This window comes from Rissa tridactyla, chromosome 7 (assembly GCF_028500815.1).
Source record: "Rissa tridactyla isolate bRisTri1 chromosome 7, bRisTri1.patW.cur.20221130, whole genome shotgun sequence".
NCBI classification, from domain to species: Eukaryota; Metazoa; Chordata; class Aves; order Charadriiformes; family Laridae; genus Rissa; species Rissa tridactyla.
In genome coordinates this window covers 23,303,796-23,329,905 of record NC_071472.1, presented here as the reverse complement: position 1 = coordinate 23,329,905, position 26,110 = coordinate 23,303,796, and the positions used below count along the sequence as shown (strand labels likewise).

At 40.6% G+C, this 26,110-nt stretch overlaps 1 protein-coding gene across 16 annotated transcripts in view; it reads right to left on the bottom strand.

Annotated features, from left to right (window-relative positions):
* Positions 1 to 3,707: 3,707 nt before the first annotated feature.
* USP40 (ubiquitin specific peptidase 40) overlaps positions 3,708 to 26,110 on the bottom strand; it is a 38,843-nt gene continuing 16,440 nt past the window's right edge. For 9 of the 16 annotated variants that reach the window (XM_054208684.1, XM_054208675.1, XM_054208676.1 and 6 more), the window contains 19 exons: positions 25,432 to 25,516; positions 24,312 to 24,382; positions 22,826 to 23,145; positions 21,899 to 22,025; positions 21,095 to 21,152; positions 20,389 to 20,442; positions 18,645 to 18,733; positions 17,917 to 18,003; positions 17,058 to 17,094; positions 15,829 to 15,917; positions 15,179 to 15,253; positions 10,960 to 11,086; positions 9,745 to 9,839; positions 8,351 to 8,469; positions 7,902 to 7,967; positions 7,456 to 7,666; positions 7,222 to 7,317; positions 6,279 to 6,373; positions 3,708 to 5,860 (listed from right to left, as the gene is read on the bottom strand). In XM_054208684.1, coding sequence (XP_054064659.1) covers positions 5,755 to 5,860; positions 6,279 to 6,373; positions 7,222 to 7,317; positions 7,456 to 7,666; positions 7,902 to 7,967; positions 8,351 to 8,469; positions 9,745 to 9,839; positions 10,960 to 11,086; positions 15,179 to 15,253; positions 15,829 to 15,917; positions 17,058 to 17,094; positions 17,917 to 18,003; positions 18,645 to 18,733; positions 20,389 to 20,442; positions 21,095 to 21,152; positions 21,899 to 22,025; positions 22,826 to 23,145; positions 24,312 to 24,382; positions 25,432 to 25,516 — 2,007 coding nt within the window. In that variant the 3' untranslated portion in view covers positions 3,708 to 5,754. Of the gene's footprint in view, positions 5,861 to 6,278; positions 6,374 to 7,221; positions 7,318 to 7,455; positions 7,667 to 7,901; positions 7,968 to 8,350; positions 8,470 to 9,607; positions 9,649 to 9,744; positions 9,840 to 10,959; positions 11,087 to 15,178; positions 15,254 to 15,828; positions 15,918 to 17,057; positions 17,095 to 17,916; positions 18,004 to 18,644; positions 18,734 to 20,388; positions 20,443 to 21,094; positions 21,153 to 21,898; positions 22,026 to 22,825; positions 23,146 to 24,311; positions 24,383 to 25,431; positions 25,517 to 26,110 lie in introns of those variants that run through there. The other 7 variants (XM_054208685.1, XM_054208679.1, XM_054208680.1 and 4 more) reach the window with 5 other exon arrangements.

The following is a 26,110-nucleotide window of genomic DNA, read 5'->3' as shown; positions in this document are numbered from 1 at the left end:
ACTTTACTTTATAAGAATCAAGTCCTCCAAACTTTGTGTGAAATGCGCATGTCAGAAAGTAGTGCCAGTCATTTACTGGTGTATTTAGAATTAATATAAGATGATGCAAACCCATGAAAAGCAGTGATCCAGACATTTTTTCCCCCACTCAAATAATGTATTTCTCTTTCTTTTACGGAAAGCATTTGCTTCTAGCCCAGAGATTCAGCAGATGGCTCAGAAGGACTTTATCATGCTCAATCTGGTGGTAAGTTAAGCTATATTTAAAAAAAAAATTAAGCCATATTAAAAGCAGAAATTGATTCACTTTGAACAGCTTTGAAGTTGTATTTGAAATTCCCTTTTTTCTCCCACTTCTCTGGGGATGTACAACAGGGTTTGCAAAACACCATCACAGTTCCTCCTGGGAGAGGGGACTGGGAGACACTTCCATACACACATACTTATTGGTATGGAAATACCATTTTATGTACTCCAACAACAGGTAGTATTCTGATACAATGAAAAAATAGCCAGTCATCAGGCTTTCCCAGTTACCTGCCTGGGGTTTCTGTCCTCATCCCCAAGCATCTACCATGGGACAACTCAGACAGAACAGGGAAACTCTGTATCTGACCATACCAACCAGCTGTTAGTAGCCGAGGCAAGCTCAGCCAATCACAAGCTCAGTTTCCCATCACTAAGACACTATCTAACTCCGACAGCATTCCAGCAGTGATAACAACATTGGCACCTGATGGACATTACATCCCTCAGATCCTCTTTGTGGTTGTCTCTGGGCTCAGGGGAATAATCAGGACAGTGTTTTTTGGGGTTTTTTTCTATGTGTTCCCCCCATTGAATTCACGTTGCTCCAAGTAATAGCTCTTATTCTTTTGACCACTGAAGCTGTAGGAATAACCCAGACTTTCAAAAGGAATGGCTTAACTGGAAAAATACAAGTTGTTTCGCAATTGGAGCTAAAGTTGGGCATACAATCCCACTAGCATTGTTTTAAAAACAGAACCATGACAGTCTTGTTCCACTAGTAGCAATGAACAGCATGTCACCACTATTGATGGCTAACATATACCCTTTAAGAGTTTGGTCCTGCCTACATGACACCGTGCCACAACATCTGAATACCAGCCTCTTGCTCCAAGCCTGTCGTCAGATGAATAACAAACGCTCTGTCCAAGAGCAGAGCAAAGGCCCATCACCAAACTGTGACCAACAACTTCACAAAAGGCAAAGTTACCATCAAACTGCTGGGTACAAAGGGGACAACGGGCAATAACCTTGAGCTACCAGGCAAGGCTTGCACGTAGAGACCTACTCGTCGTGGGTTTTCAGAAGCAGACTTCCTTAATAAACATACAGTGTGCTGCGAGTCTGGTGCTTCCAGACTCTTTCCAGCCATGAAAAGGCTAATCAACACCATTTTACAAGGCTTTTATCCTCACAAAATTATTCACCACCACCTCACTCCACAAAGCCAGAGTTGCTCATATCTTGTACTTTTTCCCCTCCTCAAGATCCTTCTATGATAGTTCGAGCTGATCTAACTGGCAAATACAGGAACAGGATGTACACTTATGAACCAGAAGGTATTTCAACCTGTGAGTGAAATGGGCACTTTACTGATCCCTTTTTAGTCATCTCAAATTTACAGAAATGTCATTGAAGGAAGAGGCTATAAGAGAATCTTGAAAAATGCTGTATCTATTTCAGCAGTAAATTCTGCTTAAAGCCCTTTATAAACATCAATGAAGTAAATCTAGTGTAAATGACTTCTGGGAAAAAAACATTGTTGAGTATTTCCAAAGAACTGTGCAGTAAAAGCATGGGGAGAGTTGTCGTCAGTGTCTGAACTCTGCTGGTGGAGTTTCCAAATGCCATCTAAGTTTGGAAAAACAAACCCCTTCCTGCTTCGGCTCAAGGCATTTGCAGCCTTGAGCACACTGCTGCTCTGCTTCGTAACCCAAACTGCAGAATACTTCTCACCCTAGAGGTAACCAAAGTTTAAAAATACATATTCCGTGAGGAAGGGCATTAATTCCTAAGGGTTGGTGTCTCTGCACTCCCCTCTCCTGACTGCCCACTTCAATAACATTTAGAGAACTGTATCCCCAGATCACAGCAAGTTGGGATGAGCCAGATTCAAGAGCTGTGGGTAACAGAACAACGCCTTCCCGCAGACAATCAGGCTAACACCAATCCTATTATTTGGGTTCACACTCTTCTTTTCTAGTTTTTCCACTTTGGCAGCACACAGACTTTTGCCTGGGACACAGACAAAGCTTCGAACCTCAAAGGACACCTGCAGGACACCGATGCAGGTGCCATAAACTCCATCAGATGAACTGGTCTAATTGCACTCTGTTGCTGGAGCACCGATTAAAACACAGCATTATATACGCTTCTGCCACCAACTGGAGTTAATGAAATTGTCCAAGTAAGAGTTTAAAAAAAAAAAACCCAAACAGGAACGGGAAAAAAAATTATTCTCCCAAATCAGTGGCTTAATATTTTCTAGAAGCTAATCGCTAATTGCAGTCAAAACCTGTTGCCGAGTCAACATAACTAGTCAAAACTACTCAATAAAATTGGAGAAAAAAAAATTTAAAGGCCTGCTAGAAGTCTACTGATCCAGAGTGACCTTAGCTTCTGCCCTTAAGCTGTGCAGACGTAGTAAACTTTCCCGTCATGTTTAGTATCTTCATGCTTTCTCTGCAGTGATTGAAAACATGAGAGAAGCGAAGCTGCTTCTGCACACAGAGCTCTGAGGACAGAGCCACCAGCGCCGGGAGCGCCGAGAGACGCAGTGCAGCACCCGCGTCCCCTCCCTGCGCCTTCCCTCATGGACCTCCCACAGAGAAGCCATGGGCACGAGAACTCAGTGCACCCCACGGCGCAATACATACCCCGAACTAGGCACTGCCCGCAGATTTTTAAGTAGCGGTTTAGCTCAATGACTTTACGATTATCATTAATAGCAAAGAATTTTCTTTGCTGGTACAAACTCTTCTTTACTCCAATTAGCATCATTCTGAAAAGGATACTTAGATCATAAATACATTTTCTGAGTTTTTCTTGTGTGCACCTAGTGACTTTGTACTTGTTGCAGTGAGTTTTCCACCGCACAATTTCTTCCCCCCCCCCGGCCCCGCCTTTTTTTTAAGCCATAGATCTCTTAGTTTGAAAGCCTGCTCCATAATCACTTAAGCAAACTGGAAGGATTTATGAGGAAAAGAAAAAGCAAACCTACAATTTTCTCATAATAAGATTCACAGAGCTGAACACTTGCTCTTTTACAGGGACTACACCGAGGGCAGACGCAAAGATAACCATTCCTTAGCAATCTGTGTTTCTTACTCCATGCAGAGCCACCGTCTTCTAAATGATTTATGCTGGTTCCCTTGAAATATAGACCAGGTTAATATGTTTGTACACAAAAAAAAAAAAAATAACAAGCAGCTGATACTACACCATACTTTCTGAAAAAGAGGAAAAAACACAAGCTAAAAAGCACTTCAACCTGTATCAAGTAACCTGTACCCAGTCCTCCAAATGAACATAGGTCTTTGGCACAGCGCAACCCCAGTCGGATTGGGGAAACTCCTTGCACAAAGATCTTTGAAAAAGACTTGGAAATTAAAGCTTAATGAAAGTTGAGCCCATCCAATAACGTGTATTGGTGAGACATGCACAAGACAAATCAACAGACATGTAGAAATGACTTTTTATTTTGTGAAGAACACTTGAAAAATAAAGATGAAAGCTTTTCCAGGCTTTGCAATATAACCATCATAAAGTGTGGAATCACAAAGACTCCATTTTAAAAGGTGTTCCCTCTCCCCGCCCCCATTTTTAATAAACTCTCTCATTGTGGAATGACCCACAATAGTTTTAAGAAAAAAAAATATGCACTTTGAGCCAACATTAGAAATAACCCAAGATTGGTTCAGTGCAGGCGCTGCTACATTGACACTTTAACAAAGGCACATACTCAAATCTCCACGTCAGTTCTTGGAATCCGTATTAAAATTTCTCAAAACTTCATGTTTTCAAGAAGAGACTAGAGTTATTAAAGGTAGGTGGGAAGGCTGAGCTCAAGAACAGCTGTCCAGTAAGGAACTGGAGGGATTAAAGGGACAGCAAAGTAAGTGCAATGCAATGGAACAATCTGCAAACACAAACCGTTCTTGCTTACCTTAGTAATCAGTCTGCGGTAACCTCTGTAAACCCTGGCTCGCAAGAACACTTGTTGATATGGAAGAAGGCGATGCAAAATAAGATGGGGAAAGCAGCTGGCTGCCCTCACCTCAGTCACAAAAATCTATCCAGAAAAGTAGGATTTCGAGATAAAGACTACCTACAACCGAAACAGCGGGGAAATTTAAATATCCCCTTCTCAAATGAATCGACCTAAGAAAGCACAGAAGCACCTGCTCACCTTTAAAGATATGCAAAGAAATAAATACTAATCATATGCTTCAAGGTGCTTTTGACTTTTTTTTTTCCTGTTAGCTGAGAGTGTCAGTTTTTGTCTTGGAGCTGTCTGAAATACCAGAATATTGTTTAAAAGGGTAAGCGAGAGATCTTCTCACATTAGCCAAAATTTTAGGAGTCTGTTGTACTGGCATTTTCTACTACAAAATCTACTGCGCATATATAAAACAGGTTAAACATTTATGATATTACCCAAAAGTGACTGTTAGTTTGTCCTCTCATTATGACAGTTTTAGTTAAGGATACTTCACGCTTTGCTCATTTCGGAACAGGTTTCCGGACATTTATGTAGCTCAACAAGGCTCTGCAGTGTGTTTGATACCAGACTTCACTCGATTCGGCAATCCCTCTGCACAGGTTCCCAGCTGCAAAAGGCAAACACGTTAGGTGCCACCAGCACGTCACTGCTGCCCAGAAATGCTTGGGTGTTATCTTCCATTTTCACTTTATCATTCAGAATACATTTGAATGAATAAGAGTGCTGAAAATAAATACAAGCCTTTTTTCTTGAGTACAATAAAACCCACTTCAGACCAATCTCTGGGTCGCTCACATCAGCTCTGCCAATTTTTTCCTTCCCTTTTGTTTGTTAATGAAGCTTATGGACAACAAAAAAGCCCTAGAAACTTTACAATATAAAGTTACCGCACTGTTGTTCCGTATCACAAGAAGTCTTCAGGTTTTAGAGCTTGACAAATTCTAAACTTGCCATTTTTAGAGCCGACTTAGTACACTTTATTCAGAGATTTCCACATTTCCTTCTTTCCTGAAATCTGACTTGAGCTACTACAGACTTCGGTTTTTATAGAGACAGAAGCAAATTCCAATATCGCTAGTAACTTCAGTGATCAGAGATGGAAAAAAATTTCTAAAAAGATATGTTTATGACTGTATTAAAAACCCCAGCAAATTGCGTAGTGATGGTGCAAGATATCAGCATCTGACCGACACCAAAAAAAAAAAGCATTTAGGGTGATTACAAAACAGTCCCCAAAACATTATACAATATATTAATCCGTTTTCTCATGGATAAAGTGCATTTACCTAGCCTGAGAGTAAGTACCACATTGATAAAGGGATGCTAAAGCACTTCCCCAAGAGAGATTAGAAGAAAATCAGAGTTATCCTGAATCCTGTATCCAGTTTGTCTCAGTGATTCTTGAAGACACTTTGTGGCAGACCCTCTTGCTGGTCCAGTTGAGGTACTCCATTCCAACTGAGTCCATGGCTAGTATGGTCTGGTCAGCAAATCATCTCCTGGTGCTATCTGAAAACTCCCACATTGATAGAAAGAGCCACTTCTGGTTTACGGTGCTTAATCAGCTTCTCATCAGAGAAAACATGGTCCTGTAAGCGTTCGGCTTGACGACTATTGAAAAAAAAATTAAGGTGTCTAATATTAGTGTTGAGCCTTAGCACCAACAGCAGCACGAGCCTGGACTGGAACCCGATTTCCACATAGTTGTAAGAGTGCCATTGCAAGCTCACACTTACAACCTGTGCAGGGCCAGCGCAGCAAAGGGGTTCATTTTTCAACTCCAGAGGCCATGACAAATTCTGCAGTGTGTTGCAAGAGGAAAAAATAAGGCTCGGTGTAGGAACGTGGCACTTAAAGCCAGGAATTTGAATTACCCGAGCACTTCCTTCAGGACTACTGGAGTTGTGTGCTCTGACAGCACCCAGCTAGCACTGTCCCCAAAAAACTATCCAGGTGTCAAGCTAGTCTGAAAAGCAGCAAAGAACAGTTTGCATATTTCTAAAGAAAAATAAATGTAAATACTCAATACCTTTTCTTTTTTTCTAATGCAAGCTGCCTTTGTTTCTCTTTTCCAACATCATCTCTCACTGTGCTGAAGTCCTTAGTGTCATCAAGGAGAAGATTCTGTTGTGAAAAAGGATTGAGTATATTAACTTGTAATTTTCATCTCCCAAAACTATGTCCCACATTACTCAGTTCACACAATTAACTTTCAGTGCGTTTCCTTAAACTAGTTTTATAGCAACTAACTTCAAGTTAACTAGGTGGCAAAGATTCAAAAAGGCAGAAAAAATATTTAGACTCCGCTCTAGTTTTCGCATTGAACAGTAAATTTGCATCATTCAGAGATTTCTCTCCATAGCCTAATGTATCAGGATAGGTCATCAGCCTTTTTGCATACTGTTTTAAACCCCAGGAAGTATGTTCTTTCAGAGTCTCCTACATAAGCCTTATTGCTAATTCAGAGCTCAATATGCTCCTCTGTAACTCTTATTTAAATAATGAAACAGATCTGTAATAACTCTTTGGACAATGTAATGGTTTAAATTTACAACATGGTTTTTAAAGGGCACTGTTCTTGGATTTTACTCAGAGTTGGGAGAAAAAAAAAAGTCAATAAAGTGAGGGCAAGAAAAAAAGATCCAGTTTCTTCCGGATAGTGTTCGAATGTAGAACAGAAAAGTGACTGCTTGCACTGGCTGAGAGTAGCCCAAGAGCCTCTGAAGTATTGCCCTCTAGTGCCAGTACCGAGATATAAGGGGAAAAGCATGAAAGTTCCATCGGGTTGATAAGGAAAACCCACCAGTAGCAACAAATTTCCTACCCACACAATGTACTGTCCAGATTCACATACCAGTACTTTCATAGAGATGTAGCAGGATGCAGGAAAAGCAGAAAGAAATTCAGATACTGCAAAGCATGCAGTGGATGAATCTAATCTTTGTGCAACGACTAAAACCAAGTTAATTTACCTTCACCCCAATGATATCTCCATCTTTCAGGTGATAAGGCGCCAACTGTAAACTCTCCTGCTTTTTCTTCCGTTTCCTCTTTGAAATTTGCTGTGTCTGAATAAAATCAAAACAGGAGATTGTACATGGCACATTTCAGAAATCTGCTTAAATATGTTTGCTTAAGAACTGCAGCACAAACCAACACATACGTCTCTCGAAATAAGGGTTGGATTCCATCATACCAGAGCTTACCCAGCTAGATATTGGCAGCCACTCAAATTTTTCAGGGAAGTATTTGGCTATTTCAATTTTATCTACAGGGAGACAATAGTGAGAAGCCACTCGTTGCCTCAGCGCCCAGGTCGTGCACTCTTTGGAGATATCCCACACCAGATCTGTGGAGTCATAGTAGTCCCTCTCCCCTGGTATGCCCATCTGGACTCGAAGTAGCAGTTCATGGGGGCTGTCATCAGGAAGAGAAAACAGACCGTTCTTGTGAGTCATGCTTCCAGAATTCCCAGTTTTCACTCCCTCCTGCACTCCCTTATTTTTGTTTGTGGAAAACAAAAAATAACCCCTAAAGTCTTCTCACATACCGCTACCTGAAGTCCTGACAGAAAGCATTTCAGTTTAAAGCTGCTCAATTAAGTCTCATCTCAAAGGCACCGCTGTAAGAAATAAGTATCTTGAGATCTTACCCCAAATTTTCTTCTTTTTGCAAAGCTTCTATGCAGATTTCCACTCGGGAGCCCAGCTTATAGTCACTGAAAATAAAACAAAGATTATACACATTTCCAGTCACACATTCTAAATTCCCGAGAAGAAAAACTATTTTAGTCAAGTAGACCTGTAAGCGCATCTTACATCTGGAAAACCAAAGCAAGAAGTTATTGGAACAAAAATGAAAAACTCAGAGAAGTACAAAAATGGCATTTAAGAATGTCTAAAATGAAGCTTAGCATAATAAGCACGGTATGATCAACTTATGCTCACACCTCTCCCTTCCACAGCTCTCAAGTCAAAAAAGATGCTTGGTAAAACATTGAAGTAATCAGAAATGAGCTTTACGTTGACATTTGACTGTTTCTCCACCAGTCCACCCCACAATCCAATGCAATGCTACTTGAGCAGTCAGTAAGAAACCTACTTGAGTTGTTGCTTGTTGTTTCGTAAAAGCTTGCCCGGGTGCTTACTTTCCAGCGTCCATGCTCTGAGAAATGAGGGCAGTGGGACAATCTGCTCCTGGCAGTACGGTAGCGTCATAGCCTGAAAAAAGAAACATCTCTTCAATAATTTTAGCAGCCAGTCTTCTTGGGGGGGGGGTGGGGGGGGTGGGGGTGGGGGTGGGGAACACAACAAAACAAACCTCTTAATTCTCAATGCAATACTGAAGCAATCAGAAATAGGGCAAGGTATTTGGATTTATTCCACACCAGCTGTTGTTTGTGACTTACAGGTAACGGCTATGATCGACATAGTTGCTTTTCAATCTCAAAGCAACTTGGACTCGACTCCCTCCCAACATTTCTTAACTTAACTTACGTTTCAAAAGTACTGAGTTTCTTTTTTAACCAAAATTTGTATAACTGAGAGGGAATGAGGCTGACAGAATCATGACCCCAATCTCTAGCCAACTGCTGAGCAAGCTCCTTTAAGCCCTTATCAAGGATACAATACTCTTTCCATGCTAAGACAACTCTCCTTGTTCACAAGATGCAAACGGTCAGTTTTTCATAGCATTAGTTTGTCAGAGACTTAAACTGAAGTCGTACCCAAAATAGTAAGTGTTGGTATGGATCAGAATCAGGTGAGACATCCTACCCCATGCGCTTTAAGTAGAACAGCCAACCGGCTAAACAATAAAGAGCCTTATGATAGGACTGTTTTATGTCTTTTTTTGTGAGTTTGGGGTGGGCTTTTTGGTTGTTTTTTGATTTTTTTTTTTTTTGCTTTTGCAGGTTTTTTTTTTTTCCATTTTGGTTTGAGTTTTAGTGTATTAAAATCATACTTTTATGGTTAAAAAAAAGCATATAAAGGCACCTTAGTTTCTGGCCAAAGAAACTAAGCTACACCTTCCTCAATGACAAACATGACCTTCTGTGCATCAAATGCAATTCTTTATTCATTAGATTCAACATACAAAAAAAAAAGAAGCCGACGCAGAAAACTAATACAGGAACAATGTGGAAATGGAAAGTGGCTTTTTAGGAAGTGCTTGTATGTGTGTGCTTCTCATGAATAATTTTTACGCTGTGAAATAAAGATAGGGCTGCAAGCCAAAGTTCCAGATGAAGTGCAACAAGGCTTTTGCAGGTCAGGACACATGACAGGTAGAATGGCAACTGCAGGAGACATACTAAGGAAGTCTCTGAGCTACATGCTCCAACTGCCTCTTGGTACTTACCACTGAACATGGCATATAAGCAAATGCCATATCAGAACATACTGGAGACAAGGGAAAAGGAAATAAAAAATAGGTATTAATAGAGCTCAATTAATCACAGCGTTGCTGTACATTTCCAATACAGGAGAACATCTAACCTGCATCTTCAGATCTTCCAAAGAAGCTTCTCCCGCTATTTCTATGCTGCCAGCGTAACAAAGATCCATGTCTGTGTGGATATATTCTGGTGAATCTTTAGATGGGGGAAGAGATGAGAGGAAGAAAGAAACAGCAGAAGACTCAACATAACTTTGTTTATCATCCTAAGAGATAACAGTCTCTTCAAGGTGAGATTTCACTTACAAGAGGGACCTGACCTCAATTCTTTTTGGAGGACAGTTCAAGAAACATAATATGTAGTTGATAAAATACATTCTGTTAGTTGCCAAATAGGAAGAGTTCCAACCGAACCCATTCTGCAAATTTTAAAACTAATATCAATCATTCACATTTGTAGATAGTATTAAGTTATTGGTTAGGACTCTGAAATGTAGAGCGTGTTCCAAGGAAAGTTAAATCTGCTCTTACCTATGCTACTGAAATCATAGGGGGAGAAAGTAAAACTCAGAAGACATTTGAGAGAAAAGGAAAAAAATATGAATAAATCTTCTAAAAGGAGAGAGATCCTGCTCTGCAACATGACTCGGTAGCAAAGGAAGAATATTATTCTTCCTGGAGAAAGGAAAAATCAGTTTGTTTCCCATTTTCCAATTTGCAGTTGTTCCCACTTCATTGTCTTCTTCCTTCTTAACCTGCACTTGATTTTCCTACCCTAGCTGTTTTATTTGAACTTTAGAAGAATAAATGCAGGTTAAAATACTGTCTGTAATGTCTTTCATTCTACATAAGATCTACTCATCGCTCCTTTTTACAGCTTCTAAAAAAGCAACATAGCCTGAAGTGAATTAAATGGGATATCAGGAGTCTGGCATTTAAAGCCAATCACCTGCACGCTCACTGAGTAGATGCTTTACACTACTGCCACCATGTTCAGGTATAGAGGAGCCATTTTATTTACTGACAAATAAATTGCCCTGCTTCAGAATTTAGCGGAGGTCTTACCCTTGAACAAATATCGGTAAGAAACATCAGAACAGTACCACCCAGCATTCGTGGCCTTGTAAAAAATTGCATCTGTTTCTTAAGTGGCTCCTTTCAGCATAAACTTGCTGAAACTTATACAGTGACTCAGAGGCTTCAGAAGGATTTTACTACTTTAGACTAGATTTTGACTCAAAGCCCTCAGTGTAATCACGGACAATCAGGCCACACTTTCAAAAACCGGTTCCTTTCAAAAAACCGATCAAGCTTACCTCCTGCAGGAGACACCTGCAAAGCATCCATCTTGCAGGTCATCCCATTGACTTGGTCTTGTGCATTCTCTCCACGTTTCATATGACTCGAAGACTTGAGCCACCAGATAGGTATTTTCAGGAAACCCTGAAAAGTGAATGGAAAATACCGGCTAGCTCACGTGTTTCAACAAAGACAATGAAAAATTCAACCTTCATCTCAGGAACAAGGAAAAGATTTGTTCAAATCTGAACTTTCGTAAAGGCATTAACATTCATCTAAGATCACACATCATCAACTCTCACTTCCTACTTTTACAGGGACTAAAGTGAAAAAAAAAAATCCAGCCTCATGTAGCCTAACATTGCCATCCTGGCTCTATCAGATGTCCTGGCATCCAACATTAGCAATGCAACTCGGTGGCTCTGTTGTCTGAAGATCTGGACACAGATATGGCCTAGCCAGAGGAAGCTGTATTTGTCTAAGCTCACCAACTGCAATGCTGCTCTGCCGCTTCAGAAACTCCCGATTTTCTTACCTGCTCTACATGGCCAGAAAAGGACACTAAGTTGGTACCCCTCCCCTTTCCCAAGCAGGAGAGGCTTGCTTTCTTTCAGATGCAGTTCTGAACTGGGCTGTTAACACCCCCTGCACTGCTGCTGTAAGCTCTTATCCTACTTCTCTTTTTTCCTGAGAACAGATGTATTAAAAATACCTGGGTTTACTTTATGAAGCTTTATTCACCATGGATTTGCTAAGATCCACATTGTCTGCCCACTGGTTCTTGGAAACTCCTATAGCTTTCTGTTTCAACTTCCATTGCCCTATATACCCCCTCCCACTCTCCATAACCAGCAGTGGGAGTTACGATGGCTGCACCGGGACTTTGGGGGATGGATGGCAACATGGTAGCCAAATGCTGTCTGGAACAGGGACCCAGATGTCTGGCTGGTATGCAAATATTACTACAAGTCAATCATCCTTACTCTATAAATAGTGGCCAGCCCAAGGCCCCTTGAGCTTTCCTGCGCAGAGGAAGGCTTTGTGATCTCACCTTGATCTGCTCTTGAGGATCTGCTCCTTGAGGAAGGACACCAAGGGATGGAGTGGGGACTTCTTGCACCAACAGAGCCTCGGTAAGTGCCTAACAGCATGCTAAACTTTGATTGTGGACTGTGGATATATGTGGATTGTGGATATATGATCTTTAAGACGTAAACCACTGACCAAGTCTGGGACTAGGACTAGGTCCAGCCACTCCTAGATGCTGAGAAGGAGTTTACAAAACAAGGGAGTCCTTTATGAACCTTATGATTCAACGGGAGGGTCTCCCTGGCAGTTTTGTTTCTCCTGCTATTCTACACAGTAAATAACTGAGTCTCTCATGCTATTGAATTTTGTTAAATCAGTGTCACATTTACTGTAGCACATTGTGAAATCGATTTTTTGTACCAATAAATATATTTCTGCTTTTGTCTTAAAACTGAAGTGGATCAGTTAATCCACGATAAGGGTACAGAGCCATGTTTTTCCATGCTGGTTATATCTGCTCATTAAGGCAGTAAGTGTGGTTAGTTGTCTTCTTCCCCTCCACAGCCATAGCTGGGTCACAGCCTGAGGAAAATATGCCAGGGTGTGAAGGCAGTCACTTATATGAGATTTTGTCTATGCAGGGCAAAAATTGAGCTTTAAGTAATTCCTACAGGGCGTAAAGATCAGAGGCTTTATGACAGTATCAGTGAAGAACTCTAAAATTTGTTGGATGAGTGGTAAATTTTGTAATACCGCTATGGGTCTGCAGAAAAAGCTTTGGTATAAGTCACAAAACCACAACCTATATGAAAACACAAGTTTAGAGGGAGGGGATTGATGTAAATGGAGATGGGTATACCACAGCTGTCAAACTAAATTAGGGCTGTAACTAGTCCTATAACATGCCAACAGGAGTAACCCACATTGGTGGCCTCCTGTAACTCCCCCTGGAGCCATCCCTTAGAAGATAATATTTTGGCAATGTTTAATAGTTCAAATTTGCTTTAAGACTTGACTGATATTATTTTCAAAGATAGTCACTTGCAAAAAATTTCTCCCAACAGGTTCCTCCCATCACACCGCAGCACAGCCCCAAGGATGCGAGGTCCTCTGCTCCTCGCCCCCTCACAGCTCAGTGCAGAAGAGATGGTACTTCGCCACACTCCAGGGACCGGGCCAGGGGACGGAGAAGAACAGCTCATGCACCACTTGGCAATTCTTTTAGGGAGCGCTGGGCGACCTTAAACAGGGTGGTTGTGCCTGCCTGTGCAATGTCTGCTTTGCTGCCTCTTAGCTGCTGTTGGACATGGGGGTGGGCTGCACCACTTGTAGGGAACCAGGTGGGTGGGGGGGTCACTGAAGATCTCCAACTCTCCTGGAACACTCTTGCCACCATCTTGTCAAGGGCACCCAAGGCATGGGATGAGGAGGGGGCTGGAGCCTGGACCACACAAGGGGAGGTGGTGGGCAGTCCCTGTGGCCAAGGGGCAGCAGAATGGCAGAGGGGAGCAATCCCCAGCAAAGGTGCCCCCCTCTTTTTCCTCGCACATTAAGGGTATCTTTTAGGTCACAGCTCCCAAAACAGCCATGTTTGGCAACATGTAATCATCACAGTGGCCTCCTGATGTTAAAAGGCACCTGACTGCCTTCTGTTCTGGGCCTTATAAGGACCCCAGTAACTAGCTGGCAATTGAGCTTCAAGGCCTATTAATGCCGATCAGGCAGCTGATGGAGGTAGATCCACCCGAAGGCAGAGAAGAGCCGAAGGCAGAGAAGAGCCAATGGAAGTGGATCCATCTCCAGCATGGCTCTCCTGGTATCTCTTCACTATGCCAGGGCTCAACTCCATGACACCACACCAACACCAGTGCAGCAGCACCTGACCAGTGCCTGGCATTAGCTGGGAGGCCCGGCGTCCGTGCCCAGCCATCCTGTGGGATCACCCATTCCACCTCCTGGCAATCAGCAGTTACTTTGTTGGCTTTCTCTCCCATTCCCCTACTCCCCAGCTTCTCCTGAAGGGGTGCAGTCTTTTCAGCTTTGAGCCCCAAGAAAAAGGACCAGACAACACGGCTTCTGCAGCCAAGGTGGCAGAAGTTGTCCCTCAGAGGACCACTGTCGTCCCTGGGGCCTGGAGGTTGGGTCCCTTCACTCTGAGGATGGTTGAAGATGAAGCTGGACCCTCTGTGGTGGTGCACAAAGAGCAAGAGATCAAGCAAAGAAGTTAGAGACAGCTGTTCCTCTGAAGAGGCAGAAGACCACAGGTCTGCCAGGAAGAAGTGCTTGCCTTCGGTGTTAAGGTGCCTTCTAGCTGCTTCATTAGAGTTCTTTCCAAGATTGGGCATTGCTTTATTTAAAAAAAAACAATAAACAACAAAAAAGAACAGTAAAGATGCTTTCTTCATCTCTTATTTGGAACTTTGCATTTGGACTCCTCTGTCTCCTCCTGGTCTCCCCAGTACAGGTTGGGGTGTGGGCCCAGCCCACAGCCTTTGAGATGGTGGGGGGCTGGGGCACACTGCACGAGGGCAGGCTGAGGGATCTGCCTCTGGTCACGTGGGTGGTGAGACACACTGGAGCATGTTGCCCAGAGAAGCTGTGGATGCCCCATCCCTGAAGGTGTTCAGGGTGAGGTTGGATGTGGCTTTGCGCAGCCTGGTCTAGTAAAAGATAAAAACTAGGTGATCTTTAAAGGTCCCTTCCAACCCAAACCATCCTATGATACTGCTTGAGGTTTGTTAGCAAAGCATCCTATTTGTACAATCATCCCTGACAACAAGGTCTCCCAGCAGGGCCCTCCATTTTCAAATGCCATCCTCAGTACAAATCTGAACTGAAGGCAAAACTTAAGTTCCTTTGTTTTTATGATTTCCTAAGTATAGCAGTTGTGCCTTCACAAGAACCTTGTGTGCCAGAAACACTGATTTCCTCCAGATCTGTCAACCTTAACATACTTCTAGGAAAGAAGCTGCAGTGGACAAGCCTTTTACTACAGAAGGTGAAAAAAGAATAAATACAGACAAAGAACATTATAAATGTTGACCGAAATCAAGAAAAGCTGTAAAACTACAAAAAGCTTTATTCGTTAACTGCTGGCCAGAATTTTTCAACTGAAATTTTTCTAAAATAAGCATAATAAAAGAAACTATTGGCATATTCAAGTTACCAGACACTGAGAACTGACTAAAGAACACAAACTCGTTTTACCTTTGGTGGAAGCTTTCCTTCTGTTATAACCAAAGTATCTCCTCTGCAGACATTAAGTTCCTTCAAAGTGGCGTTCTGTAGGAAGAGAAAGCACAGCATACTTGTAAGTCTACATGTTCTTGTGCTTTGTTTCCTAAAGTATACATTGGTGGGTTTTTAAGCCAAGCATGCCAAAGGTCCAAGGTGTTTTGCTTTGCCAAAGAGCACAGAAATATCCATTTAACATCCCTTGCTTGGAGACCGTTTCGCAGCAGCACACAAGTATTACACCTACAGGAGTCTGCTCTGCAGGGAGTCCTTCCAGAGCATCCTTTGCACTTCCACATCTCACCAACTGAACTCCCCGTACATCTTTGTAGATGTATCTTTAAAGTATTGTGAGCCTAGACTTCAGAAAAAACTACATAGATACGGCTTAATCCTAGTCCCTGAAATTAAAAGGCAGGTGCACAAGATTTACATTTTAACCACAGGTATCCCCACACTTGTTTTCCTAAGGCCCTGTGAAAGTAAAACAGGGTGGATAGTAATGTAGCACACACAAAACCATCACGCGTTTGCTTTACTGCAGCTCTTTTCAGGGAAAGTCTCTGCAGAAAAACAGTAAATAAACTACCATATGATTCAAGTCAAAAATAGGATCCTCTTACTTCCTGACTTAACGCTTCTCCTGCTTCATAGCACCAGTCAATCCTTCTCAAATGCCAGTTGTCACCTACCAAAACACAAAAACACACATCTGGAAAACTAATTAGCTAACAACACTGTTTTAAAAAAAAAAAACAACACACCAAAAACACCACAAAAAAAATTGCAAAACTTTTAGTAAGTGTTAAGGAGTTCTTTTGCTTAGTTTTTGTTTGTTTTTTTTTAAACACATATCTGACAACATGAATGAAATACCACCTTCATGTCCTTCCCCAGACCCTAGAAACACTTTGCTGTTTGCAAATGGTCTTCTTTTACGTGTACAAATGTCTCTTCCTCACCTTCCCTAGTTTAAGAGGAAAGCGAAGGAGTTGGGTTGACAACACTTGGCCAAAAAGAAAAAAAAAAAGGGGGGGGGAGAAAAAATATTCAGAATGGAAAAAAAGTCTGGAAACATTGAGTGTGAATTGATGATGAAATTTCTGTGTCAATATAACATTTGAATCAATGACAGGCTCCTTAAAATAAAAACTATCCGGAAAAATCCAACTTCCCCTCTCCAAGTGTCTACCTACTTGAAAAAAAAGGAAAAAAAAAAGGATGGTGTAGTCCAGAAACTACAATACTTTAGATTTAGCACCTACACAGAAAGTGCACCAAGTACAGAAGGAACAAATACAATTGAACTTTTTAATTTGACCAAAATAACCGATGAAAATGCACTTTATTCTTTGCATGGTACAAAATTTTACTTTCATAACTAATAAAACCCAAGCCCAGAAGGCATCTCATCAATAAATTCTGTGGGGGAAAAAAAAAATAAAAATCCCTTGAAGTCTTTTTAAACAACAAAACCATCAAAATCCACTGAAGTCTGACACTTCTTTGAATGAGAGGAGTCAGATCACAAATTGTTATGCAAGGCCAAATTCAATTTTTTCAAAGTAGTAATATAAAACAAAGCAATAAAGATAGAACCATTGTTCTGTCTGTGAATTTTGCCCTATTTTGATTACGTAGAAAGCTTGAAACTTATTTTCAAGAGCAACTGCACAGCCAGCTTTCAAAAGGGCAAGACTGCAAGTTTATAATTCTTTCCTCTCCTCGCATTACAATGACATAGATCACTGTAACAAACTTAAGGACTTGTAAGTTTTAGCGTTGCAAGAGCCATCTTAGAAATCTGGAAATTCCTTTAAAAGAAAAAAAATAACAATATAATACAACTAACCTGACAATCCAGATTTTTCCAGCATTAAATTTAGACACTGAAAAAAAGAAACATACGGTGAGACTTGTCTCAGTGCATAGGCTGGGAAATAAAGTTTTCTGCAAATCTATAAGAGAATTTTCTAACGTAAGAACTGAGTGACTGACTCCTAGTCAATTCCTAAAAACAATATAACTATATAAACATTGGGAGTTTGAGCTATATTTTAAACCCTTCAAGTATAAGATTGTTTTCAGGCAAGAAATTTACGATGTCAGGTGAGTCAGCTTTTATGCTGTTGAAAAAAAATAAATCTATACTGTCAGTTTGTTGCTTTACTTGAACAAATTCTGTCCCAGTGTTTGAAAACGCACCTTTTGAAAAAAATGCACATTTGAAAAATCAAACATACAAACTCAACGCTTTCCAGGCACTACTCATAGATGTTGGCACTCTGTGCCAGAAGTCTGGACTGGGAGTACCAAGAACTGCTTCCTTCGCTCTCTGCACAGTTCTTCCTCACTCCTCTCACTCCGATTCTGTGCATTCAGAGTTTGATGAACTACAACAGAAGTGCGCCAGGCTCTGCCACGACTGAGTATCACGCTGAGGACTGCTAAAAAAGGAGCGGCTAGCCAGGCACGAAGCGGTCGGGCCGTGTTCATCCTTGGCAAAAAAGCAAGGATGTCTCTTTACTACTTGGTGAAAGATCAAGGCATTTGCCCCACTGGCCTTTTGGACTTGAAACACTTCCTTTGCCTCTGTGTCACTTGGTGGCCTGAAGTGACACAGGGGTATAAGGCAAAGCTCTTCAGAAGCAGCAGATCTGACCCAATCATGGCAAAAGCTTGCAAAAGCTTTCGAAAGCAGCTAGACTTACCTCTTTGACAGAGGCAGTCTCTTCCACAATGATCTCCATCTCAGGGCTTGTGTTTTGGTCACTCCCAACAATAAAATATAAGAAGAGCTAAAAAAGCAAATATAAGCCATCAGAATACATATTTAAGTATGGAAATACTGTGAAATAACAGCTCCTAATGCACACATACACCAGTACAACAAGCCTGTATCAGTCAAACAGCACTGAAACTCCTATGGGCTAAAGCAAACAATTCAAGCAGGACAAAGCAGCACGTGGAATTGAGTTATGGCCATCAGTAGAGCTTTATTAACCAGCTGTACATCTACTTTCCTGCTGCAAATGAGAGATAAAACCTGCTAGAACTCTGATCTTTAGAAACATACACCTTTTTTTCTTGAATATTTGAAACTTGCAGATATCAAGAGCAAGATCTCCCTTTTCTTACATTATGCTCTTTACAAGAGCCTACACACATCAGAGCACAGAATTTGGACAACAACAAACAGACGAATGATAAATAATTTACCATTAGTCAAATGAGCTATATTAACTGGTCATGTATATGCTCTCGGTCTTCTGCAACTGAGATAAATGGTGTGAGCCTTCATGCTGATACGTGTAATTCTCAGTGTTACTGAGCATTTTTTTCCATGCCGTTTGCAACCATTACAAGATAAAAAACTGGGAAATGTAAGCAAAGCATAAAAAGCAGTACAAGACTCTCTTCAGACACAGCACTACTATACCTGAGTGGAAGTTGGAGCTTTCCCATGACACAGCCCTAGCAAGCTTCCCATTTTCAGTTCCGCTTCCTTGACAGTATAATCTTCAGGCACTTCAGAGAGGACAAAAACATAGAGAACATCATAAGCTGACGCTTCCTGAAAACATCCGTTCTATCATGCTGCTCTTTAGAGTAAGATAAAGATGTTTGGTGACATTTAGAGAACTTTTGCTTCCACAGTGTTGACATCAGCTCTGTAAGCCTGCCATGACTAAAGCAAAGCCATATTTGTATGAAGGTTTCTCCCCATCACTTCTGGTATATGGGGTGACAGGAGAATTCAGATTGGAAGGGATCTTTATAGGTTGTCTGGTCCAAACCTCTGCTCAAAGCAGAGCCAGCTCTGAATTCAAATCAGTTCACTCTTAGCTTTTTCCAGTCAAGCTCCGAATACCTCCAGGGATGGATATCCCCCAGTTTCCCAGGGCTCCGCGTCTACTGTTTGACCACTCCCAATGTGAATTCCTTTTCCCCCCCACCACCATACCCAGCTGGAATTTCCCTTGCTGAAACTTGTGTTTGCTGCCTCTAATCCTTTCCACGTGCTCCTCTGAGAAGAATCTGGCTCTGCCTTCTCTACAGATCCACGTTAGGGAGTTACAGATGGCAATTACTCCTCCTCCCTTCAAGCTTCTTCCTCTTCAGGCTGGAAAAACCTAACTTCCCTCTTATCTCATATGTTCCACCTCCCAGACCATCCTGGGTGCTCTCCTCTGGACTGGCTCTAGTTTGTAAAGGCTTATTTCTCATGCTGGGGAGCGCCCAAAATGGACACAACATTCCAGATGTTGTCTGACAAGTGCTGAACGGAGGGGAATTAATCTCTCCTTGGCTTCCTGGCCATGTTTTACTAATGCAATATATTAGCAAAGACACAGAAAATGCTTCCCAGCAAGCACAAAGCTGATCCACTCAGTTTCCCACCACTGCCCCAACAACCACAAAAGCAAAAGTTGGGGGTCCTTTTCTGCTGAATGCTGGCCATCAGGAGCACAGCTACATAGTGACAAGTGGCATCACATGCTCATCCAAATAAAAGAGTAGGCTATGGCATGAGCATGTTCCTCCAGTCTTATGGAAGCAGAAATACACATGTGCTTCATAAACTACAGACATAAGCTGCCTTCTCCCAATAAACAGGAACCTAATAGCGCTTCTTCCATAACCGCAGGACTCAAGTTTGCTGCTCAAGTTGTTCTGAAATCCAACCTTGTGCATCAATACTCTAACACCAATACTAACACCATTTTGTCTCAGGAAATATAAGTTAAAAAGACATGGAGCAAAGATTTTGTTTCCTGGAACTTCTAGAAAGTTGCTCTGTAATGTACTAAATATGATTCAAAACAGATTGTGTAGAGACTTTTCAATTTATAAAATGAGAAAAATAAATTTCTGCTAATTCCCACAGTCTTGAAGCACATGGCCACTGGTCAATAAACCACAGCAGGTGAGCTAATCAGTTTTACTCATTAGGAATGCAAGTAATAAAACCCAGCTGAGCACTGAAGTTTAACCTCTAGCTTTGTATTGGTACTGTTAATAAACAGTAAATCTGGAAAAAAACAAGCCACATAACTGCTTCAGTTAAGCCTGGAAATTAGTAGGAGTTGTGTGTGTGTACTTCTCCCAGGAAAGGACAGAGGGAAGCTTAAAGTCTCCCAATAAAACTTTGTACAGAAAGATGATTAAATAAATAAATTTACCTGGAGAAAGAAGTTTCCCATTTCCATTAACAGGTCTAAGACAGCTGTCATTTGCTGTAACAAAAAGGCAGGAAAGAGAGAAATGTATTAAATAATACAAATAAGAAATTTGGCTCAGAATTTTAGACAGATAACATATTTAAGATTAATGACAACAAGAGGTTTATCTTAGAGACCTCCCTCTGGAGGTATTACATCAAAAGTACAATTGGGGAGAGATTCCTAGAGACTTCGTGAACAGTCTTAGTTTTTATCCTTTCAGTAAAAGATTACTTTCTCTTCGAAGCCAGCTGTTCGCCACAATCAGTAAAATGCTATGAAACTACCCAAGTGCTTCAAAAGGTAAAGACACCACAAAAGCTTTAAGGAAAGAAAATTGGAGTTTCTTAAAAAAGAAATAAGGTAATAAAAAGTCTTCTTCAATTCTTAGTGTAATAGATTATTCCTACTCAAACAGCTTCTGAAAAATAAGAGCTTCATAAAATGTATTTTAATCAAGACTTACACTGATTTCTTTTTTAAGCTAGGAAAAATAATAATTTCATCCAAAATCAGATGAATTTTAAGTCCTTTGCACCCTTTCTTCCTCAAAAAACTCCTAATAGCAACGGATTTGCTGTTTTGAATAGACTGATGCAAAAAGCAGGAAGCCAACTGCTAAATTCTAACATTATCAGTTCTAAACCCAAAGCAACTGAAGACTTACCTAGTTCTTCCTCTAGCTGAAGCTCCCGTATTGCTTTCATTTTGATATCTGACATCACCTAGAAGAAAGCAATATTAGTACCTCTATCTAATACCGAATGCTGGTAACACATCTGCTGTTCAAATGCCAATCCACAAAAGGCAGCCTTCACTAGAAATGCATCATAGTTACATTCTTTTTCCTCTTAGTACTATACATAGCTAAGAAAACATTTCCTTAATATTATTGTACCAATATATAATAAATAAAGGTACTGATATCATAACACATTTGTCGAAATTTTCCTTAAAAAGAGCTTTCCAAAGAAAATAAAGTGGTGTTTAATTTTTGGATCTATCAAAAGACTAATATTTCACAAATAGTAATTTTGTCAGCAAAACTAAGTAGTACTTCATATTTTCTGTGACAAGAAATAATTTAAAAGGCAGAAGACGTACCAGAGAAGTCCACCCCTTGGGGAAAACCAGTATTTTTTCTATCCTATGTTGAAAGCAAGAAATAATACTTTCCTCCTCTTTTAGCTTTTGTTTACTGACATAGCCTCACCAAACATACATTTACAGGATGGTCCCAAAAGAAAATTGTTTCACACTAAAACACACTAATGTAGACTGCACTAGTTTAAGCTACGAGCGTTACAGTCTTACTACATAGCAAAGTATTCCAGCAACAGTAACTCCAGGTTGCACACTATTTTGATCACAGAAAAACTTCAGCCCTGAGGGCTAAACCCACTCCTCATTAATTGGCCCAAGTGCACTGGGCTTTTCAGGGAAACAGGCCGTGTTATATCAAACTTCTTACTGTTTCAATAGTGGCAGTAATTTTAACTCGTTTCTCTTCATCATCTGTTCTGCAGAAGTTTTTAACTTGGAGCCAGCTGATGTCGTATGTAAAAGCAGTCAAATTGCCACCTGACACATCCACGAAGCTGTAAAAATGAGCAGTGCAAAGGTAACCAAAGACAGGAAAACTACACGTTGTTTGGGCTGGATTGCTAAATACCAAAGCTCTCAAATAAACTGATAATGCCTAGGTCATTAATAGTGATGGCATGTCGCAGAGTAAGAGTCAGAGGCCTCAGGCAGCGTCCAGGCACCTCCAGACTATGTTTTGGTAACTGCCTTTCAATAGGACTTGAGCTCCTGAAGGTACATCAGAGTCTAAGTCACTTTCTGAGGCTGGATTTAAGGCTTCTGGAAAAAAAATATGTAAAAGCGTACCTAGTCATAACTAAAATTTGAGATTTTCTATGTCTCTCTTCTACCATATATAAACACAGAAACAGCTTTTGGTGAAGAACCCTCACTGCTTGATTTAATCTCAATTTTTCAATACTGCTTCAACTACGAAGTCAGAATTTACGTAACAAGCACATATACACGTCTTTGAAAACAGGAACCTAACCTCAGGGCTAAACACTGGGAAGTGAAATGAGACCAGAAACTTGCCCATAGCAACTTCAGATTCAACTGGGAGATTCAGCAGAGCTGCATACTCTTCTGATACTGCTGTGGTCTCTCATCCCACACCAAGTCCCTCAAGAGCGAAGAAATATCTAATAGTTGCTAAGTACCTGATCCCCAAAATTTAAGATTACGTTATCTTGAATTAAAATGCTCAAAGTGACAATTAGTTAAAAGAATTTCTATATAGTTAGCATAATTTAATTACAAAGATTCTGCCAAAGTTTATTTTTTGTTTAATTATACTTCTTATCAAAATGGTTACCTCTGGTCATGGCTGTCTAAGATTAGCACTGAGCATCCATCCGTCAGACCAACACTTTTGACTGTTTCCTTCATATCTTCTTCAAGAAAAACTTCCCAGTTCTTGGCTTCTTTATCTGGTCCTGAGCCGTTCTTTAAGATGATTCCTCCTGACGGTGCTAAGGCTCTGCGCAGATCACCTAGTCTTGTGCTGCATGAAAAGACGTGCTGCGATTCTGTGAAATGCTGACCTTTCCCACCTTCATTATGCTCCGCTAAACGAAGAACGTTTATAACCACAGGTTCATGATCAGGGCCCGTCATTACCTTCGTGCCACCAACCTGAAGTAAGGAATGCAAGATTGAGGCAGAGGTGATCAATAAAATACGGAAAAGACTGGACATTAATAAATAACAACAATAAAATTATTGAGACACAAAGACGGCCCCTCTCTCCTCATTAGGAGGAGGCCTACTGAGCCTCCTAATGCCTACTGAAATGACCAAACAATGACCAAATGCCTACTGAACAAACAACTACAGCAAGTCAAAGGTGTTGGGAAGAGAAGGAATAACGTTAAGGTCTGTTCCAAGTCTGCATGTACAGCAAATATATCAGTAACAGTAGCTGGGAAACCAGTGGACACTTGGTCTCCATCAGGTTAAGAATAGAGGACTTTAGCCCATCAAGATATTAAAGAACTGCCCAAAAGCACGACTGAGCAGATCAAAAGAGTTAGATTTTAAAATCTGGCCTTTCTGATATTCAACCTAGGCTAAAAATATAGTTCCTTGACCAAAGCAATTTGTCAGGAAGCTGGATTAGTGAAGACCATACTAAAAGTATAACCACAACAAGAACAACTCTGTTACTAGATGTTTTCTTTTGGGTTTTGGGGGTGGGTGATAAATCAGAAAGAAAGTGTATACTTTTATAACAAGAGTCTTTTAAAAGTAAAATTTTATTCCATTACAGAGATGGAATAAAATGCTGTGTTGCATAACCACTGAAGCAAGCATTTGAAAGTTACACAGAATCCTTAATATTAAAAGGAAGATGCAACACTAGAAAAGAAGCACAATATATCAGGGAGACCATACACAGAAGTAATCATTCATAGGTCTAATTTTACAGGGCATTAAATTTTTGTTCATGCATTACTATCAACCAATCTCCTTCCAAAAGGCACCAGATATTTTCAGAATACACTCCCAATGTAACTGGCACTGGATATCTACGGGCACCTCTCAATCTGACCATATCACACTCTGCAGAGTATAATTCCGTTTATAATTTTATCAGGCAGCACACTGTACATCACACAAGGTATGCTGACAAGCTGTAAAAACATAGTATCCTAGATGAGGCTGAAGCGGTGTCCCCAGTGCCAGTGTTGGTATGTCAGCAGCATATCCGCAGACCTGATCAACATTTCCAAACCTGTGTCTGGAGACTGCATCTTGTCACTTCAGAATTGTCAAGGAGAGAGGGTATTTGGTTCTTTTACCTCTTTCCCATTCCACACGAAGATGTCTGCTCCATCGGCCAGCCCAATGCCATCCAGCGTCAGCTCATCTCCTAAAAAAGAGCAAATCATCAAGTTCTTGCCCCCCACGAAACAACATGTGGCACATTCTGCTCTGGCTCAAGTGGAGCATTATGAAAGCCGCCGTGTGATCGGTGTTTTCAGAGGCTAAGTTAGGGTTCACTCATGTAGCAAGAGCAACACAAGTGGGTACACATCCTTACAGCAAAGAGGGCCCCAGCACAAAGGTTTCAACTCAATTTCCCTTGCAAACTGAGGCCCAAGTTAGCACTTGGCAAAGCTGTTTGGTCAGGATTATCTACATGAGATTTAACAGTGAATCAATAGATTTAAAATAAAAAGCTTGGATTTAATAACCGAGTTACATACTGTACGTCCCAAGCTCATTCTTTGCAATACTAATGCCCCTGCTGCAGTTTCTTTTACCTTCCTACTACAGGTCAGATTCAGACTTTTTAAAAGTCATTGCCATTTAAAGAACAGGTACTAGTATGTGGAAGAATATTTACAGCAGCTGTGAGTGCCACAAAGACTATAAAATTCAAAAGCGGCTGAATAGGCTTTTGAAGACTAACACCTAGAATTGCTGGAGACAGAACTCATGATTTTAAAATACTAATGTACTCTTAATAAATTAAAGTCCTCCTTATATAAACATTTTCCTTTACAAAATTCCTACGTCAGCTTAGATTTAACCTACGTTTTTCTTTTATGTCACCCTGGCTCCTCTCTTCTATCCTATCCTATATCTATTAGGTAAATACTACGAAAGCAAACATTCATAAGCAAATCAAGGTCAAAATACAGACTGGTACATTTTTGTCAGCAAATGCGTTTAACCTGCATAAGAGCTGCAGTCTTACTGCACTTCACAGCAAAGATTACACATAAAGGTCTCAAAACCCCTCCATTTCACTAATAAAAAGTGTCCTAAGTAACAGCAGTGGACTTGCAGGTAAGTTTGAGTTTGAAGAGTGTTCAGTAATACGCATCTCCAAGATGTTTTACATATGAAATCCTTAATGTCTGCAGTAAATACAACATATAAATAACATGGAAGCCTTGTATGTAGTAGTCTTACCATCAAGTATCTGGTAAAGATGCAGTCCTGCTGGTAAAGGCCTGGCAATACTGAGAATCATGTCTCCTTCCCAAGATTCCAACATCTAATTGGGAATAATAATAAATATATATATAAAAAAAACAATGGCAAGCAACAATTCAACAATTCACATCACTCAAAATTACAACCTCGCTAAAGCTGTTATAGCCTGGCTGCCAAGCTCACTTTGACACTTAACAAGTCACAAATATTTACTTCAACAAGCCTAGTTACACAGAAAACAGTCAAGCATTTAGGACTTGACCTTTCAGACTGGACACCAGACAGACAAAAAAAGAAGTTTCAACTGGACACTAGCCAAAAGCTTGTGAGGTACAGGAAAAGCAGCATTTCCTGGCATTAAGTTAGCTTTGATTTAGATATCTACAAAAATGCATTTGACCAATTGTCATATTCCTGCATCATACTAGAGAATAAATGCAAAGATACCATGTTCAATAAATATTTCTAAATAATATTTATATATATATAAAATATTCTATATATATATAATAAAATATTCTATTAGCTAAATATTTCTTTTAACTAATTTTTTTTTCTTCAACTACTCTGATTATTTTCTGTTAAACACAGCTAGCTCCTTGAAAATACAAACACAAATCTATCAAACTTGAAATGTTAAGAATAAGCCTGGAGT